Source organism: Vicugna pacos, chromosome 5 (genome assembly GCF_048564905.1).
Source record: "Vicugna pacos chromosome 5, VicPac4, whole genome shotgun sequence".
In the NCBI taxonomy this organism is placed as follows: domain Eukaryota; kingdom Metazoa; phylum Chordata; class Mammalia; order Artiodactyla; family Camelidae; genus Vicugna; species Vicugna pacos.
Genome location: NC_132991.1, coordinates 90776640 through 90797747, shown reverse-complemented (window position 1 = coordinate 90797747; position 21108 = coordinate 90776640). Strand labels below are relative to the sequence as shown.

At 41.6% G+C, this 21108-nt stretch overlaps 1 protein-coding gene across 2 annotated transcripts in view; it reads right to left on the bottom strand.

Annotated features, from left to right (window-relative positions):
• The window catches only part of DGKD (diacylglycerol kinase delta), a 101697-nt gene that overhangs the window by 66166 nt on the left and 14423 nt on the right, over window positions 1-21108 (bottom strand). For both annotated transcript variants that reach the window (XM_072961865.1, XM_072961866.1), the window contains exons 2-3: window positions 9386-9496; window positions 7601-7681 (exon numbers count right to left, since the gene is read on the bottom strand). In XM_072961865.1, coding sequence (XP_072817966.1) covers window positions 7601-7681; window positions 9386-9496 — 192 coding nt within the window. The remainder of the gene's footprint in view (window positions 1-7600; window positions 7682-9385; window positions 9497-21108) is intronic.

The following is a 21108-nucleotide window of genomic DNA, read 5'->3' as shown; positions in this document are numbered from 1 at the left end:
GGAGCACAAGTTAATCCTCTCTCAGGGAAGAAAGCACAGCATCATCCTGAGCCTGAAACTGTCCTCATGATTTTTCAGTGTCTGTCGGCCAAAATTAACAGGCACACCAGGAGGACGGACTAAAGGAACAAAAACAAGAGAACAGCCAGGCAATGAAAACAAAAACCAGAGATGAACCAGATATTTGAGTTTTCAGGCATGGACTTTAAAATAAATATGCTTAATATGTTCAATGAAGTAACACACAAAACTGAGAAGACTCTGGCATGGAACTAGAAACCTTTAACAAAAAATGAAAATTCTAGAGCTGAAAAAAAGTAACTGGAACTAAAAACTCAATAGATGATATGAAAATGAATATATGTATGTATATGCACAACTGGGGCACTGTGCTGTATTCCAGAAATTGACACATTATAACTGATGGTACTTCAATTAAAACAAAACAAAACTCAAAAGATGGGTTCAACACAGACAAGAAACAACTGAAGAACATCAGAAGAAAGACAGCAATGATAAAACCAGAATGAAGGGAACAGAAAATATTTTTTAAAGAGTTTAAGAAAATACAGAACACAGTAAAAAGACTTAACATAGAAGTCCCAGAATAAGAGGAAAAATTAATGGGTAGAAGCAATACTTTAAGAGGTAATAGGCAAGACTTCCCCAAAACTGACAACAGAAGGACATATATTTACAGATTTCAGAAGTGCTAGGAACACTAAGCAAGACAAATACAAAAAAAAACATGCCTGGGAAAATCACAGCAATACAGCACAATGCCAAGGAAAAAGAAAAATCTTAAAACGCAGTCAGAGGAAAATGTGTATTACCATCCAAGGAACAACAACAGGACCAACAATTACTTTGAACAAAAATAATGGAAGTCACTGTGCAACGGAATGACATTTTCAGATTGCTGAAAGAAAATAAGAGAAATAACAAGCAAAACCGTCCTTCAAAAAGACGAAACGACCAAACCAAAACAGAAACCAATACGGAAGGAATACTAAAGAGAGTCTTTCACAGAAGGAGTATTACCCTAAATAGACCACAGAAATACAGAAAGAAATGAAGGGCGGATGGCAGGGGAGGGTATAGCTCTGTGGTGAAATGTGCGTTTACATGCACAAGGTCCTGGGTTCAGTCCCAGGGCCTCTATCAAGGTAAATAAATAAATAAACCTAATGACCTCCCCCACCAAAAAATAATAATAATAATTTTAAAAAAGAAAAAGAAACGAAGGGCAACAGAAAGGGCAAATATTCTCTGTAAATCTAAATGACTGTTGACTGCATAGTAATGGCCTATGAGATTTCAAATGCATGTGAAAATTAAAATATACAACAGACCAGCAGAAAGTCGAGAGGCAAGTACAGAGTTTTCCTTTTTAAGTACCACAAATTGTAATTCCAATTATAATTTCTATTACAATGAAGAGTATAGAGACTTTAAATGCTCTAAGATGCTTGCATTGTCTAGGAAGCACTAAAAGTACTATCTACATTAGAATGTAGTAAGTCAAGGATGTATTCTGCCATCTGTAAAATATGCACTAGAAGAGAAAACTAAATAATTCACCCATTTTAGAAAGAAAGATGTGAAAAAAACATAAAATGTGAGACAGAGAACAAGTAATATATATGTTGGATTTGTACCCAAATACAGAGTATTTAAAACTAAAACCATAATCCAACTGAATACATCATCCAATTAAACAATCCAATAGTCAGAAAATTTATAAAACCACACAACTATATGTTGCTTACAAGAGATACATCCTAAATATAAACAAAAAGGTTCAAAGTAAAAGAATGGAAAATCATATACCAGTACTTACAATACAATTACTAACCAAAATAAAGCTATTTATTATAGCTATAGTAACATCAAAGCAAACTTTAAGTCAAAAAACATTAAGAGAAATAAAAAGTTATTTTCTAATAAAAGGGTCAATCTAGTAAGAATATAAAATAATTCTAAATCTGTATAATAATAAGCCTCTAAATATATGAAGCAAAAATTAACAGAAAAACAAAAGAAAACAGGTAAGCCCACAATCACGGTAGGAAATTTTATAAATCTTACTCAGTAACTAACAAAACAAGCAAAAAATAAGTCAGAAGTTTATAAAAGATGTGAGAAAAATGATTAAGCTTTTGTCCTAATCAACTTTCAACAATTATTATCAAATCCAAGTTCTATTCAGATGCACATGGAACATTTATGAAAAGTGACCATTTATTTCTTGGGTCATAAAGAAAGTCTCAATAACTTTCAAGGACTGAAATCATACAGAATATGTTCTCTGATCATAGTAGAATTAAGCTAGAAATCAGTAACAATACGACTAGAAATGCCATGAAATTAGGAAATGCACAGATCAGAAGCAGACACAAAATATGAGTCCATTTACATCAATATCTAAAGCAGTCAGGATGAATCTACAGTAACAGAAGTCAGGATGGTCGTTACGTGCCAGGGTCAGGGTTGGGGGTGGTAACAACCAGGCAGGATCACGAGGCGAGCTTCTAGGGGCTGGACACGTTCCATCACTTGATCTGGGTGGCGGTTACACACCAAGCTCTCTACATACATTTGTGCACTTTCCAGTTTGGAAACCATATTTCAATTTTTAAATGTTTTTAAAATATAGAAAGTTGCAGCAAAGCAGAAATGCTGCTTTGACAAACTTCTCTGCAGAGTTATGGTAGTTAAAATATACCTTTGGCTCAAATCTGTAAATTCGGTGATAAGGCCGAAAATAATTTTAAAACAGATAACGGGAAGAAAAGAAATATAAGTGGAAAATGACAAGCATTTTCACCTGACAATTTTTGCCCATTGTCAGTGTATGAAATCTAGTTTAAAAAAAAAAAAAAAACTAAAACAAAGACAGCCAAAGAGGGCAAATAGATAGACAGAGAGAGAACAGAGGAATTTTGAACCCCCAAAATACAGAGCTGACTATCCCACAACACATGAAAAATCAATTCCTAGAGAAATTACAAATACAAATGGCCAATGGAGTATGAGAAATGTTCGACCTTACTTTGATAACCAAAGAAATAAAACAAATTACCATTTTTATACCATTAAAGTAGCAAAGATGTTCTAAAATTTTAATACATGGTATTTGCAAAAGGATAGGGAAAAACTACTTTATTGTTACAACTTCTAAAGGCAATTTGGCAATAATATACCAAAAGATTTTAAGTTTTCATAGATTAATATCAACATGTTTAATAATCAAAAACATACAATTTCATGTTATTGCAGAGGCTAGGATGGGAAGCTGGCGTTTCCCCTTCTCTTCTTGCTGCTGTGTTTTGGGCCTTGTAGGGACCCCACTCGACGGTGAGAATGCAGAGGACACTGACTTCTCTGCTCCCCACCTGCTGAGAGTTTCCACGGCCACAGCCCCACCTATCAAGAATCTGCAGGCAGGCCTCTGTCTTTAGCTGCATCCCAGCTTCACTCTGTTCTTAAAGAATGGAAGACAAGCAGACCCCTCTCTGGCTACATAAATCTCATTTGTACCATTTCTTCCACCAAGCCTGTCTAAAAATCTCTCCACTCCCCCAAATATCCACCCCCACCTCCTTTGGAAGCCTCTTGTCCCTTGGGTCCTTAGCTCTTTATAATATGGTTCTTTGGCCATTTTAGGGAGGAATAAAAGTGGAGTATTTTCTAATGTGGAGCAAATTTCCTCATTCTTTTCCATCTACAAAAGGTTCCCATCTGTTGGTTGATTCATGACAACAGCAACTTTTTCACTGCCTAGTAACAGGCATGCAATTTTTGTAGAAGTTACAGAACTTGGAAATTACTGCTGGGATAGCTAGAAAACCAAATGAGATATTCCAGGAAATGTAGCAGCTTCTGGGCAAATACATTCATTCATTCTGCACTCACTTCCCTGAGCGCATGGGCCGGACACTGGCCAAGTCCAAGACCAGGCCCTGCCTTCTAGGATTTGCACACAGATTCCTGCAGTCTGTCGAACAGGAAGTGACAGGTTCAGAGTTCACATGGTAAATACTGCAGGGAGTTAGGAGTGGGAAAGTGCCCAGAACTCACTGACTCTCTATGGAAGCATGCCTGGGGGAACTGGGCACCAGTCAACTGGCTGCAAACACTCCTTGTTTATCCCCAAATTCCAGACCCCATCACAGATTGCTCGGGGATGAGATTCCTTATTGTGGAATGTTTCTGGGGAACCTCAGTATGAATCTTTCTCTTGTCTTTGCAGCATATCCTCAGATAAAAAAGCAGTTTTGACAGCACTAACAAAACCTACAATAAATGTGAAAGATCAGTGCCTCTGCCCTCAGGGCTGGGAATCACCCATGACTACCCAGCAAGAATGGAGTTCCAGAGGTTCCCCAACACAAGACGGGCGCAACATCTGGAAGTCAATTATGTGGCCCTCGGAACACATTTTCCCATAGAGACAGTACATAAATCAGGGTTCATTCTTCAATCAGGCTGACAAAGCTCCGTAGTAACTCATGTAGTACCAAAGCCTAGTGCCAGACTATTTTTTATGGAGGTGTAATTCCCATACAATTCACCCTTTCACAGTATAAAAGTCAGTGGTTTTTAGCACATTCATAAAGTTGTGCAACCATCACCACTATCTAATTTTAGAACACTGTGTCACACTACCACTGCAACTAAAATCCGGTACCCATTAACACTCCTCCTTCCCACAGCCCCTAGAAACCACTAATCTACTGTCTCTATAGATTTGACTATCGTGCAGTTCATATAAATGGGATCATAAAATACGTAGTCTTTCATGTCTGGCTTCTCTCATTCAGCACAATGTATTCAAGGCACATCTAAGTTGTAACATGTATTAGTACCTCATTTACTTTTCAAAAGTCTTTTTAAAATTCATGCTTTCTACCTCAAATGGGGTTCCATTTCTAAGAACTTATGCTATGGAAATAATCAAAAATGTACAAAAGGATCTGTGTACAAAGTTACCTAAAACAGGAAAAACAGAATACAGGGATAGGTAAAATAAACTTACACATTTACACGATGAAATACTGTACAACATTAATAAACAAGATTTTGAAGGATATTTTATGATAAGATAAAAAGTTCACTGTTAAGTGAAGACAGAAGGTTAAAAATTATACTTATAAATGCATTTGGTGAGAATAACCAATCAATATATATTACTAGGTATCTTTGGGTAACAGGAATACAGATGGTTTTAATTTCCTATTTTTATTTACATACTTCAAAATTTTCTTCAGTGACCTTGAATGATCAAAAAAGTAATTCATCTTTAATAAGATTTTTCCACTGGGAGAAAAAGCAACTTTTGGAATTTTAGAATGTGAACAGAAAGGCACTCAGAGTTAAATTCTGAATCCTTCATGTTTTTATATTAGTTATACATGTGAATATAAAAATAAGGCAATAAATAAGTTGTTTTTAAAAGTTGTGAAAAGCAGAGGAAAAAAATATAACTGAAGAAATTGATTTAGGTAACAGAAAAATTGAATTGATCAATAATCCAGAATTGGTTCTCTTGAAAAACAAAACAAAATTGATAGAGTTTAAGAAATATGACAAGAAAAACAAAAGCTAAACAAGTAAAATTAAAAATGTGAAAGTGGATCTCACCAGAGACATGTATGTTTGAAGAGTAAATAATACGTGCTACTAAATTTGAAGGTGTGGAATAAGCGGGAAAGTAAATTACAAAAATGGACTCGAGAAGTGAAAAAGCTCATATGGTCAAAAAGTAAAAATAAACCTTTTAGGTTTATTCATAGCCTTATTACCTGCCTGAAAGTAAGTTCTCTCAAACTTTCAAGAAATAATCAACTCTAAAGCTATAAAAATGTTCCAGAACACATAAAGCCATGGGAAGCTACCACATGAATCTTACGGGGCTAGTTTGACTCTGAAATCAAAACACAACAAAGGCTACCTCCCACCCAAAGAAAAGCACATACACGCTGTCAGAAAATTCTAAATCCGAATGTATGTTGTTACATTCAACATTACCAGGAAAAAAAGAAAAGTTCTCTAAACCCGTGGAATGAATCACTGTAGAAATGTGAACCGGCGGCAGTTTGCCTCAGTTGTCCATTGACTGCCAGCCTGTGCACCTGTCACAGGTTTTTCGGTACAATTGGAAGCCAGAATGAAACTTAGAGTGTCCCACATTGAGATCTTTTCACCTCACTGAATAACAGACAGCCAATAAACAAACATACCATTTGATTTGAAAAAACAAAAAATGAACCAAAAAAAAAATTACCAGGAAACATTATTAGGAAATGTACAAATATCTAAAACCAAACTGATCATCTAAATTAATGTTCAGAGCCTTCCAATGAAATTCAACATGTTTTCCTATTAAAAACTCTAAATGCCACAAATAAAAAAAAAAATCCATTTACGTAGTTTAAAAAGGTTTCTCTCCACCCAGTGAGTAAACAATAAAACTAATGCAGAAAAGTAAAAATAGTCCAAGTAAAATGAGGAATAAAATAAGAGAGACCATCAGGAAAAAAACCAAAAGCAGTTAATTACATCAAAACAAAATAAGCAGAAGTTTAAATGGAGGAAGGAAAATCCCATTCGTAGCAGCAATGTCAACAATTAATCCAGAAATAAATAAATAAAACAAAATCCAAAAATACCTGAAACTAACACTAACCCAAAATGTTAGATCCTAAACATGAAGAAAATTATCTACCTTGACTGTTATAAAAGAACTAAAAAAAGTTAGGTAGCATACTGTATTTCTAGATAGGATAGCTTAATACCATAAAGAAACATACTTTAAAACATCCCATTCATCCTGTTTGAGTCATAACTTACACAGTAGATTTTAAAGTCAGCCCCCAATGAAAAACTATAAAGTCATACAAGAGATGCTGTGCGGCCATTAAAAAATATGATGAACATTTAGATCAATCAGCACAGGAAAATATCCACCATAAATTGTCAAGAGAAAAAAAAAAGGTGTAAAACAAAGGAATCACCATGATCTCATGGTGTATGTGGGTGAAGACACAGATTTTTAGAACTAAAGATGAACACTCTGAAGTGAGCACTTGATTGCCTCTGGGTAGAGAGGTCACATGATTTTATGCATTTAAAACTTTTGCAGAAAGTACAGCATAACTTCTATAAATGGAAAGGGGGAGGGGGTGAGGAGACAGTTTTTAAAAGAAAAGAAACACACTAAAATAGCAACATTCTGTATCTCGAGATGGCTGAATTACGGTCGTTTTTTTACCTGCTTCAACATACTTTTCTGTATTTCCCAAATTTTCTGTAACAATCAGGAAAAACAAACCTCTGTGCAAAACTGTTAAGGAAACGTAAGCCTTAACATGTTAAAAATTCCATTTGGACTCTCTCGTTCATTTGTGTTTAAATGTGCCAAATTCTCATTCTCCAACTACAGTACTATTTTGAGAATTAAACTTAAAATTTACCAGGAATTGTTCCAATCAGAGAGGAAAGGACAGAAAGTCTGAACTGCTCATATATATCTATTCAAATTCAACAGGAAAACCAAACGTGGTGAAGAATCAAGAAAAGTGTGCATCCAGAGACTCACTGTAAAGCTGTTGTTGACGTTTTTCGTGCTGGATTCAGCCACACTGGCATCTGTCAGGTCCACCTCATCAAATATGATCGACTGGAGAGAGACACAGGGACCGCGGTCAGCATGGGCTAAGGCACCACGGGGTGGGTACTTTCCTAAGCCCTGGCCCTGGGCTGCCCACCACTCCCCATCACCCACAGTCAAGTGCTTGAGGACTAAACAAACACAGAGTGAGTTCACCCTACCCGCTTCTGACAAAGCACACAGCTCATAGGTATAGATCCAAAAAATTTTTTTAGCCCAGGGAGTTCGTTACTGATTGCATCAGTGGAGCCAAAAAAATAGGTCTTCACACATGTCTGCCTGAGAGAGCAGGGTCCAGGCTGAGGGTCCCCTGTCCCTTGGGCTTTAGTCTCTCCAGCTCACACATTAGGGGGAAAGGTCCCAGCTAAAATAGATGATTCAAGGAAAATAGATTGACCCAAGTAGAAGGGGTCCAGCCATGAAAGAAAACAAGGGAGCAGAGCGTAAAGAATCTAGCCCTGGAGAGACAGTCAGGCTCCAGGAGGAGTGGGAGCCAGGCCTGGGACCTCCCCCCATTTTCCTCTCCTCTGTCTCCCAAGTCCCCCTATCTCAGCCCCCACTGCCTGCTTACCTTACTGTCCCCTCTAAGAGGACTCCATCAGGAACCCCTGGAGGAAACACTAACAGCTGAAAAAAGAGACTCAGCCTTTTAAGTAACACGCCCCCACACCCCGGCCCCCGAACTAAAATAACTATAAAGTTTGGTTTTTTTTTAAATGAAGGATGTGGTCAGAATCCTTTCTAAAAAAGTTGCTCTGCTCAATTTCAAATTTTAATACACTAACTCATTAGGGGTACATCTCAAAACATAACTGATTCAGATTATAGGTTTTTAAGTAACAAAATATCAGTATTGACTGCAATACTGATACAAAAAGACTAGAATTTAGAACGCCGAAAACCAGGTTTGCAGACACACTGGTGTTTGAAGTGTGTGCCACCACAGTCACCTACACAGGGCAATGATTCAGGAACTCTCACTGGCTCCTCCTTCACTGGCATCTGCCCACTGATTCCAGCTTTAAACCTGACATACGAGACGGCACATAGGAAAACAGATCATGGCCACAAAGCCCAGAGATAAAAATGTCACGTTTCTATTCACACAGCAGGAAGCCCAATATACTTCAAAAATGCTTTTAATTAGTTTCACAGATACATACTTATCTCCAAACTCAACAAGCTGTATACAGTAAATATCTGTATGGCTTTTTGTAAGCCAATCATACCTCAATAGAGTGGCTTTTTAAAAAGATACTTGTGGGAGAGGGTATATAGCTCCAGTGGTAGAGGGCATGCTTCGCATGCACAAGGTCCTGAATTCAATCCCCAGTGCCTCCATAATAAATAAATAAATAATTTTTTAAAAAAATATTTAGTCTGTAATAAGAGATTTTTAAGCTCATAACCCCCAATCTTCACAAAAAAAAAAAAGATATCCAACTGTAATGTGGTTATTTCTGTGACCTTTTCTCCTTTCCCCACTGGTGACCTATGTCATTAAAGAAAAAGAAAATGAACAAAAAAGAACGCTTATAAGAAATAAAACACACTTAAGACAAATAAAACCCAGCACCCTAGAGTATTACAAAACTCACTTTGAAATAACAGGTCTAAGAATCGAAGGTCTCCTCCAGTGAGACCCGGTACCCAGCCTCCCCTGCAGCTGCTCAGATGGTTTCCTCCCATCAAGCCTCCTCCACTGCATCTCACCTTGGCAGTTTTTGCGTAGTACAGTGTTCGCCCTCGAAGCTTAAAGTACCTCCTTTTTGATCGCTGGAATGAATTGTTCTGTTTGGTCAGCATCCCCTCTTTGATGACAGTCTGAAAGCAAAGAAATGGATTCATGAGCATGTGTTTTCCCAGTGCTGTGTGCTCATCTACTGACGGTCCAGTGCACTCGAGTCTCGCACGGAAGAGCCTAACAGAACTATTTCTCACACTCTCCCCAGACCCTGACCTATGGACAGGCTGAGCACGCAGCTGGGGGAGGGTGACAATTCTCCAGGGGGTGATGGCATGCCTGAGCGGCAAGGGGCATCAGAAGCCCACTGTGTGCCTTGCACATGAGGGGCTGGGCGAGGCGGGGGGCGCGGGGGGAGGTCAGCAGAAAGGGCACAATGGCTCGCAGGACCACCATAAGCAGCCCGGGGCCGGTGTGCTCTCTGGCTTCAGTATTTGGTATTTCTCAGCTATTCTTGGCCTCGTCTCCGTGTTCCCTGGCCTCCTGCCATTTCTCAGGATCCTGTTGCCAAAACTGCCGATGTAGGTTGCTGTGGGGTTCAGCGCAACTCGAGGCCTGCCCCCCTCAGCCCTCACCCATTCACAGGCCGGGCACACACATCTACCCATACCGTGACACACAAAAGTGCCAATGCCGAAGTCAATAAAACCTCCACATCCCAAAATCTAATCAGCCCACCACCAAACAGGAACACAAAGTGAACAGCAGTACACTCCACTCAGCTCAGTCAAAGCCAAGAATGGGGCATGGCTTCTCCCGGAGCTGTTTCCTCTCACACTGTGTGTGTCCCAGGTGCTGATCGAATGCGACGAGGGAGCCCTACACACATGTACAAGTTACATACTCAAGGACCTTCCTGATCATTACACATGGTGAACCACTCAGAGCCACTAACAGTCAAAACTAATAAACAAGACGCAATGACACAAGAGCCAGGCTCTCAGCATCTGCACACACCTAACCAATGTCCATGCTACACGGAGTCTCACTGTGGAACGGACGTAGAATGTACAAAAGTTCTGCTCAAAGACAAGAATAGCAGTTCAGAGAAGCTTTGGTTTAATTACTTAATTCCATATGGTTGTGCACTTCAGGTAACTTTTTAAGTAGCTGTGTGAAGCACTTGGGCATCTTTGACCACTTAACATGACATAAGATGAAACCAGACACAGAAACCCTATGTCACCCAAACATGTCAGAAGGCAAGGACAGATCACTGTACTGTGCGGTCAGTCCCTCCATCCGCCCACTCCTAATGGAGGAGGGAACAGAACTCAGGATGCAGTGTTACCCCTGTTAGAGAACACTGAAGACACACCACCCCACACACACCACCAGCTCCTGGCTGTGTACCAGGACCCCAGCCCCGCACTCCAGGGATCCTGGGTGTCCGGGGACACAGGCAGCGCTGCTCCTCCTCTCATCCCCGCCATAAGATGTCCCCAGGAGTGTCCTGGACAGGGTGGGCTGCACCTGCCAGGCACCATGGGATCTGTGCTGTCAAGGCTGGCCTAGCAGTACAAACAGCAACCCTCTCCAACTCCCTAGACAATCAACTCTGGGGAAGAATTACTGAGGAACTGCCCTACTCATTCTGCAGCGTATACCTCCATGTTTCTTTCTGAGGCGGCCACCTGCCATCCTCCCAGGTAATTAAGGAGGAGAAAGGAACACATCACCCAATGAGCAAGGGAAGAGACCCATGCCAAACCAGAGCAAGGCCAATCCAAGGCAGAGAGCAAGCCCCCAACCTCTGGTCCCAGGAGCTTCAGGTAGAAACCAGTCTGCAACACAGAAGAACTGCAAGGTTGTTTCCTAATGTTCCTTTCAGACCCAAGTACACATGGTGATGCCGTTTCAATGTGCTCTTCAAAGGCTGCACAGCTACGTCTGTGCACAGCGGTGCAGATCCACAACACCTGTCCCACCCTCCAGGAGAGCCTTTCCTCTGGACCCCACAGGACCTGCCCACAAACCAAGGCACCTCTCCTCACCCTTAAACATCTTCCTTACCTCTGCAGGGGAAGTAATCGCTTCCATCTCTTTCCCAAATGCAAATTAATAAAGAAAGGAAAAAAAAAGACAACAAAACCAACAAGCTCAGATCCAGAAAAGTTATCAGAAGTTATCTTTAAAGGATAAATGCTAGAGTATTTTTCCTGTATCTCCCACTACACATCACACAGAAAAGGAAAAATCAAAATTAAAACAAAATCTACTCCCACACACACACACACACACACACACACACACACACACAAATCTTTCAGAAAGCGGATGAGAGCTGTGATCTTGGGCTACCCAAGGAGAGCTGTGGTTCTATTTATAGAACAAGAGTGCTCAGAAAAAGACTCTGGTGGGTTTCAGCGGAAAAGGCTGGGGAAAAGATAAAGACCAGTATTTCTTTGAAGCTTTCTCAGAAACTACATTTCTTCTCCTATTCGCTGCTCGTGAAGACTAGATATGCTGCAGAATATTTTTAACACTCAGTCAAAAGCAATGAACTACAAGTGGTCAAGAAAAGAACACCCCTGACTAATCTGCTGTGTTTTACATCTGGCAGCCTGTAAGCAGCACCCACAGGAAACACCGCTCAGCTGGCAGGGCTCCTCCTCACGCCCAACAGAGCAGAGAGCCAGAAGTCAAAACCCAGACCCAGTGAGGCTCGCTTGCTGGTCAGCCAGGCTCTTAGAATCGTTTTGTCAAGTTCTTTGCACAAACTAAAGGGCCAACTCTGTCCTTCAAGCCATCCAGGACACCTCCATTACCACTAGGGACAAGGAAGGACAGATTTGCAACACACACAGACACTGAGAATCAGAGCAGCAAGTGGGAAGGCGAGCTTTTTGTCCACCTCCAAACAGAGAGACGCAAATCCCAAACTGGGCTCCGGGGATGGAACCAGGCAGGGTATTCAGCCAGAGCTGAGCGTGGCCCTGGGTGCCACAGCCACCTGCGGACCGAAAGACCACCCAACCCAGGCCAGACTGCCCGAGCACCTGCTGCAGGGAAAGTTCAAGTCTCTAGTCATCCTGCTTACGGATGAAGAACTTAGTAAGGCAGCTCTGGAAATGCCCTTATAAAGGCCTCAAACCAGTGGGTAGAGAAGGCGAGGACAGGCCCGTGAGCCCTGGTCACCCCCACCCACCATCCACCAAGAATCCTCTGTCCTTGTGAGTCATGTGCGCCCAGTCGGGGGGAGGGTGACCCCTCTCTGCAAAGGCAGTGGGAGCCCCCTCCCTCGCCCCTGCTTCACACCCTCCCAGACTCGCGGCAGCAGCGCTGGCTCCGAGGGCTCCAGGGACAGCTCAGGCCAGAGGGTGGAGGACACAGGGCGCCAGGGAGGGAGCAACTCCCCCGCGAGGGAAGGCTTCCCAGAGCAGGTCTCAGATGAGCTGGGTCTGAGCAGCCAGGCAGGGAGGTCCACAGCCTCCTGCAGGCTGCAGACAGAGCCCAGGAGGGCTAGGAAGGTGACAAAGGGCCCAGGTCACTGACAGCCAGGTCTGTCAGTCACAGGGGCCCCAAATCAGGGGGTGGTGTCTCAGGATGCACATTTTAGAAAGATGATTTTGGTCACAATGTGGAAGAGAGGAGGAGGGGTGAAACCTGGAGGGAGGCAAACTCCAGAAACTCTTATACAAGGGAAGCCAGCAACAAGGAGCACCTGGGAGGAGGGAGACATGGTCACGGGCATGAGAGTGTTTAGAAGAAGACCCACCATTGACAGAAGCCCTGGATCACTGGAGAGGTCTCCTCGGGGAGGATGTGGGCTTCATCTTGGACGTGACGACTCTGAGGGCCCTGGGGATGCCAGGGCGAGCTGAGTGGAGAGCCGGCAGCAGATAATGTGGCTGAGGCGTAAGAGAAAGTCTAAGGGAGAGATGCCTCAATGACGTCCCTTATGGGAAAGGAATGGACCGAGAAGAGGCCCAAGGAACTGGGAACCCCAGGACACAAACATCGGGTGCAGAGAGGGTTGAGAGTCCAAAGAGGAAGATGAGAAGAAAGTGGCACAAAACCAGGAGAGCAGATGAGAAAGCACCGAGGAGACCTCGTGGGTGATGGCTGATGACGGTTGAGATCAAGTGCAGGGGCGAGGTCACAGACAGGGGCCGCGAGGAGTCACCGAGGATCTGCCAGAGCAGACTCGTGACCTGACCCATGGCAAAGCCAGATCAAAGTGCCATGAATGTGACCCAGATGGGAGGAAGCAAAGATTGTAGGTTGTTTTTTTTAACTTGCATGTTTCTTTGTATAAACATGGACCAGTATTGCACATACCACACTTGAACTTCCCATTCTTTCTGTCGTGATGTGTTGTCAACAGCCTTCCATATTAGTGAATATACTTCTGTCCATTGCACAGCATTTCACTGCAGTGACGTGCATGTATCATTCAACACACTCCCACTGTGGGAACATTTAGACTGTTTCCTGCTCAGTACCATCAACAGTGCTTCAGAGATTATTCCCATAATGGACTACCTGCACATGTCCTGAGCTATTCCTTCGAGCAAAGTACCAGAAGAACGACTTCGGGGGGTCACAGCCCAGAAACAAACACTTGCAGGCTTGAAAGCGGAATGGGTGACAGTGCAGCTTTGCAGGCTGGGGGACAAGGGGACCACTCACTGAACGGGGCTGAGACATCCGGGCATCTAAGGCGAAAGGCAATTGGTCCTGTTCCTTCCACGCCACATAGAGGTCGGTTCCAGGTGGACTACAGATTCAGTGCAAAAGGTAAAACTTTAAAAGCAGAGGATAGTTTCCTTGTGACCTTAGAACTGGAAAAAAATTCTTAAATATGATTTCAGAAATACTAAACATAAACTATAAGATTGCTAAAGCCAACTTTATTCCAACTAAGAACTTCTGTTTATCAGACACCTTACAAAGAAACCACAGCCTGGGAGAAGATATGTGAAATAGTGCCCATAGCCAGAGAGAACGTCCAGAATATTCTAAGAATCCCTGCAAAACTGTAACAAAGAAAAAGAAACTACTGAATGGAAAAGTGGCAGAAGGCATGAAGCACAGTAAGTCGAACAGTGACGAAAACATGCTGAACCACAGAAGGCTGGACAGAAGGGGGCTAGGAGGGGCATCCCAGGGCTTTGCTGGGTGGACGGGTTCACACACACGGGCCTTGTCACCCGCGTCACAACTTACATTTATGCTGTACATGTTATGTGGTATGTAAAAAGAAAGGGAAAAGCAAAGTTAATAGAAGGATGGAAGTAAAATCTCTGGCAAGCCTTGCTGAAGCTGACAGTGTCTGTGCAAGAATTTCCGCAGTTTCCTGACCACCAGCCTGCCTGAGGGGACGGGGAGAGGGGCTGCAGGCAGGCCAGGAAATAAAGGGGGTGGGGGACAAAATAAAAGAAGAAAGGAATGAAAATTTAGCCAAATGTTCACTTCAGCCATCTACTTGTCCTAAAACCTTCTTAGCCCTTTGACAAAAAAAAAATTACATAAACCTATGTTAAGCAACACCACTCAAATTCAAAGCCAAAAAAAACTGGACATAGTAGCATAAAAAGTTAATACGCAAAAGAACTATTAAAATGTTTCCATAGAAAGAAGCTAGTAAAACATGTTACTTTAAATCTGTACATCACTTGAAATTTTCATGAGCATTTTTATATCTATTTGCCTTCTTAATAGAACAAACACTTACGGGTCCATGAGACAGACTAATATTCTGACTGACAAATAAGAAAACTGGTCACTGAGGGACTGAGTAATCTGCCCAAGGTTAAACAGCTAACAACAGACCACAAAAGAAATGTCAGACCTCCCTGACTCTTATCTCAAAGCTTCTTCTGTGGTTTCCATGTATAAACGGGAGGCAACCAGAAAACAACCTGTTCACAAAACAGAGGCACGTACAACATATCCAAAGGCTGACAGGTTACTCTAAACACTTACTTACTGAGTGAGTGCCCACCAGAGCTACTAAGTACACACAGGCCGTTTTCACCTTTTAATCCTCACACCAACTTTGGAGGCATGTGGTAATAGTCCTATTTTACAGAGTAGGAAACTGAGGGTCAAAAGACTTAAGTAACTCACTCAAGGCCACATGGCTAGCAAATGCAAGATGTGAAATTCAAACCTAGAACCTAGGTAGCCAGGCCAAAAATATTTGTTGGCAAGTCTGTGACCCTCCATCCTGAAGCTGTCTCCCTCACCAGATCGAGGGAGTCCCGAGGGCTAAGGCTGTCTTACTGATCTTACTGACCTTAATCACCTGGTGACCAGCACTGTGAATTCTGGGGAAACTTTTTGCAAAAATATCATAAAGGGCTAATATCCCTAATCTATAAAAAGGTTCTAAAAATTGAGATGAAACTAACAATCCTGACAGAAAAATGGGCAAAAAACATGACACAGCCATTGCACAAAAAAAAATTAAAATGGACATTTCACAAAAAATTGAAATGGCCCTTAAACACATGAAAAGATGCTCAACCCAGCCCATTATAAGAGAAAAACAAATTAAAACTAAACTATTATTCTAACCATCAGATTGACCAAAAAAAAAGGCATCACACTCGGTGGGCACGGCCATGGGGAAACAGGCTGATCCAAATGCAGGATGAGGCGAGCCCTGAGGACAGGAATCTGGCAAAACCTGCAAATCATACGTGATCTACCCTCTGGTCCAGCAAGCCCACGCCAAAGAACCTATTCCACAGATACTCCGGCAAAAACATAACGTGAGGTTTGTACAAGGATACTTGCTGCAAAATATTATAGCAAAAGACTGAGAAAATCCAAGTGGTTGAGTAAACTATGGTACATACAGAAAACAAAAAGAGTCCACCATTGTAAAAGAAATGAGGAAGATCTTTATACAACTATGGAATGATCTCCAGATTGTATTAAGTGAAAAAAGAAAGGTGGGGAACATGTGTGCAGTATGCTAACCTTTTTTATAAAAAGGCTATTTGTGTGGGTCCCTGGGCGTAGACAGAGATAAAAGCAAACAGGTACATATATCATGTTGCATGTATTATTTTTAAATTTTCAAAAAGAAACAATGGAAGAACACGCCAAAATAATAAAATAATAAAAATGTCTACCTATGAGGGAAGGGAAGGACGGAGCAGACCAGACAGGGAAGGAGACAGGTCATTTTAAAAAGGACTCGTACAGAAGGGCAGCCTCTGCAGGGCGGCAGCACCCCGAGGAACTAACACTGGCCCAAGTCCAAGGGCTTTTCGCAGGCGACCCCACTTCATCGGCACGACTTCCTAAGGGAGGCCCCACAAACACTTCCATTTCACAGAAACGGGCAAGAAGAGAAGGAGTCAGGAGTCAGTGTCGGTGCAGTGCCTTCTCCGCACCAGGAACTTAATTCTCGCCAGTACTTCACTCAGTCTTCACCACCCCGTGAACAGGTACCACCCCATTTCACTTAGGAAGAAACTGAGGTCCAGAGAGGACCTGTGGCTACAGAGAAGGCACTGAAGTGAGGTTCAAACCCAGGTCTATCTGACTGCAACTCTCTCCACGCTTCAGTTACCAAGTGGGAAAAAAAGTACACTTAAGGAAAAGTTTTCTTTCTTTTTTTTTCCCTTTGGTTGTTACAAGTTAAATAAGACTAATCCTCCCACTCTTCCACGGTGAACACATGGACAGACGTGCATAAGCTAAGCTGACCATCTTTTCATGTGTTTAAGGGCCACGTATCACGGCACAACCATCTCCACTACACACAACGTGGCCTCCAAACACACACGCTGAGGCTCCATAAAGGTACCAAAAGCTCACCGGGCCTCTGTAAGCCTAGAGTAAAATCCATCTCCCCACAGACCTGTGGAATGAAATGCACTGTTTATTTCAACAAATGTTTATTGAACACTTAGTGCAAGCACTGCTAAGAATATGATGATGAAAGAGGCAGGACCCTTGACCTTTAGGGAAACTGCATGCTGGTAGGGGGATACTTGCATAAAGAAAAAGGTTCCCTAAGAATTTGCTTTAAATACTCAGAAAAAAGCAGAGCTCAAGGGTGGGGACAGACGACACAAGAAAGACACAACACTGACAACTGTTTAGACAGGTGATTAATTAAACTCCTCTCCCTACTTTTGTGTACATCTGGAAATTTCCATTACAGGGGCACAGACAGGGTGCTCTGAAGCAGAGGCTTGAACGCAAGGCCTGAAGCTGCTACCACTTGCGCTAAAGGCAGCCACTGCCCTCACCCCAGTTTCCTGATTGGTCAATCCCCCTTAGAAGGTGCTATACAGAGCGGAAAATGCCTGAGAAAACAGCTCAGACGCTGCAAAGTGCTACACGAAAGTAAAGCAGGGCCCTAACCATCATCACTCAAATTCCTCTTCCCAGGTAGGTGCTCAGCCCGCTGTCCCCTTGCCCATTTTCAGATATTAGGTGGAAATAAAGTCCAATGTTAAACAGCCTAACTCCAGGGCTTACTGGAGGTAACTTTTCCTTTATTTGAATACTCAGAATCCAGCCACTGCTAACACCTGCAACTAACATTCTGTGATATCCTTCCAGCGCGTTTTCAGTGTGTAAATAAAACAGAAAAGTGAGGTTATAGAATACACAAATTATTGAATAACCTACTTTTCCAAACAATACACTGTGACCAGATCTGCTTTTGTATTTTCTCTATAGCTTACTTCTACTTTATTTATTCAGACGCTTAAGGACACTGACATAATTACGAACATACCTAAGAAACTGACAGTGTTTTGTACATCAGTCTCAATGTCAAGCTAAATTATGTTATTTATACCAAAACCTTGAACTCTCTGCTTACGTAAGTTTAGATTTATTTTCAACAGAGGATTTAAAAGTTTAAACAAAAGGGAACATAACTGAAATGTTCCATATAATATATACATTTATTAGGAGACTATGAAATTTAAATCCTATGTTTTCACAAGTCATGCCTCTTTGTATAGGTGGCTCCTTAAATTTAATTTGTTTTGATCAACGTTTCAAACTGTTCAGCTGTGTCTTAGGACATTCCAAAGACGAGACTGAGGGCAGACTCTATCTTCTGTTATCAGCACACAGCATCTGTGTCAAGACAGCCAGTCTTACTGTAAGGAATCTTCACTTGAAGGGTAGGTAACATGTTATGCTTTTGTTTTTGTTTTCTTTACTGTAAAATAATAATGCTCATTTTAGAAAATGCAGAAAAGAATAAAAATAATCCAAACCACACCACCTAGCACAAACCCTGACATCAGTTTAGAAACTTTGCCCTACTTCCTATGCACAGCGTTTTGCACAGGGCTGAAAGTCCTCCTACACACACTGCCTCTCCATTTCCCCAGCACCACAGAGCACTGCCCGAAGGACTGCTTTCCTCAATCACCTGAAAGGCTGATTAGGCCAGGAGCAGCGCCTGGCTCTGCCGCTCTGCAGCTGTGTGGCCTCGTGCTGCTGGGCACTCGGCCCCCTCAGGGCAACCTGCACACGGTTGTGAAGGTGAAGAAAGACCACCCACGCGCAGTGCACGTGCACAGAGCAGGACAAGCACCAAACAGGCGTCAGCGATCGTCATTAACTCTGAGGTGTCAAACTGGAGCGTTTCAGAGTTTGCAATTTCTTACATTTAACAATGCAATAAACATGTTGTGCATGATGGTTTCCAAACTTTCCTACCCTCGGGGTAGGGTCCACTGGTGGAATCACTGGGTCAAGAGTATACAATTTCTTGGAGTTTTTCACACATATCACCAAATTGCTTCCCCAGTTGTGCCACCAAAGGGTGAAGCAGCTATGTGTTTCCACAACAGCAAAATTCCAACTCATACACAATATTGGTTAAATACAGAGACACTCAGACACGTATGGCTAGTAGACAGTACAACCACACTTAGAAAATTAGACTCACACCTCAGTCTTGACAAACCCAGGTTTTACTCGCCCTCTTAAAGTACATGAAAACTCTGAGCCACCACAGCGAGAAAAGAGATGAAGAATAATTTCCCAGAATTGAATTTAATGACAGGAGTATTTATTTCAGATTTTCCCAAATCATAAAACGTATTTATTTCAAATTGACTCCACATCTCAAACATGAAATGTACAAGAGTTCTACAGCAGTAAAAATTCTGAAATGCAGATATTCCCTTTTAACCCCCTTAAATGTGTAAATGTATCATAACCATCCATAGGAATGATTATATTAAGAATCACTTTATGAACTCTACTGAGATCGATCCAAAATGGTCAAGAATCCAAACCAGTCCTGAAAAGCTCTTCAGCTGCTTTAAAATAGTATAGGGTATATAGTTTGAGAGGCAGAATCCAGCTGTAGAAAGAGGCCCTCTTGCAGCTTCCTCCCTCCCTGTCTGTTGAAAGTCAACTATTGACACAAGGGTTTGGAGAAAAATAAGGAAAATTTTTAAAAAGTACAAAAACAAAGAAGAAATCAAAAAATAAAAAATAAAGAAAAAACAAAATAAATAAAAATAAAATAAAATAGAAAATAGAGGCCCTCTCAACCAGTGGTACTGGGACAACTGGATACTCACATGCAAAAGAATGAAGGGGAACCCCTACTTCACTCCATATGCAAAAATTAACTCAAAATGGATCAAAGAGTAAACCTAAGAGCTAAAATTATGAAACTCCTAGAAGAAAAGTTAGGCATAAATCTTCTTGATCTTGGATTTGGCAACGGTTTCTTAAATATGATACCAAAAGCACAAAAAAAGAAGAAAGATAAACTGGACTTCATCAAAATTAAAAACTTTTGTGCATAAAAGGGCACCATCAAGAGTGAAAAGACAACCCACAGATCGGGAGAAATTATTTACAAATCAAATATCTGGTAAGTGTCTAGTATTTAGAATATATAAAGAACTCTTACAACTCAACAACTCAATTTTAAAATGGGCAAAAGACTGGAAAGACCCTTCTCCAAAGAAGATATACAAATGGCCAACGAGCACATGAAAAGATGCTCAACATCACTAGTCATTAAGGAAATGCAAATCAATACCATGAGACACCATTTCACACCCTCCAGGATGGCTATAATCAAAAAACAAAAACAAACGAACAGAAAACGACAGAATATAACAAGTGTTGACAAGAGTAGAGAAATCGAAACCCTTAAACACTGCTGTTAGAAATGTAAAATGATGCAGCCATTGTGAAAAAGCTTGCAAGTTCCTAAATAAGGTAAACACAGAATTAACCAGCAATTCCATTTCCTAGGTATACACCCAAAAGGACTGAAAACAGACATTCAAACAGTAATATTCATAGCAGTTTTATCTACAACAGCTAAAGAGTAGAAGCAATTTAGATACACATCAACAGATCAACAGGTGAAGCAAAATGTGGCACAACTATACAACAGAACACTATGCAGCCATAAAAAGGAATGAAGTACTGGCACATGCTACTACAGGGGTGAACCCTGAGACACTGTGGTAAGGGAAAGATGCCAGACACAAAAGGCCACACACGTATTTTGTGATTCCACTTATATGAAATATCCAGAATAGGCAATCACACAGAGATGGAAAGCAAATTAGTGGTTGCCAGGGGCTGGGAAGGAGGGGGGAACGGTGAATGACTACTTAGTGGGGAAGGGGTTTTAACACGAAGTTCTGAAACTAAAAGCAGTGACGGTTACACAATATTGTTAATGTACTTAATCTACTGAAGTGTACATTTTAAATGGTAAATTAAA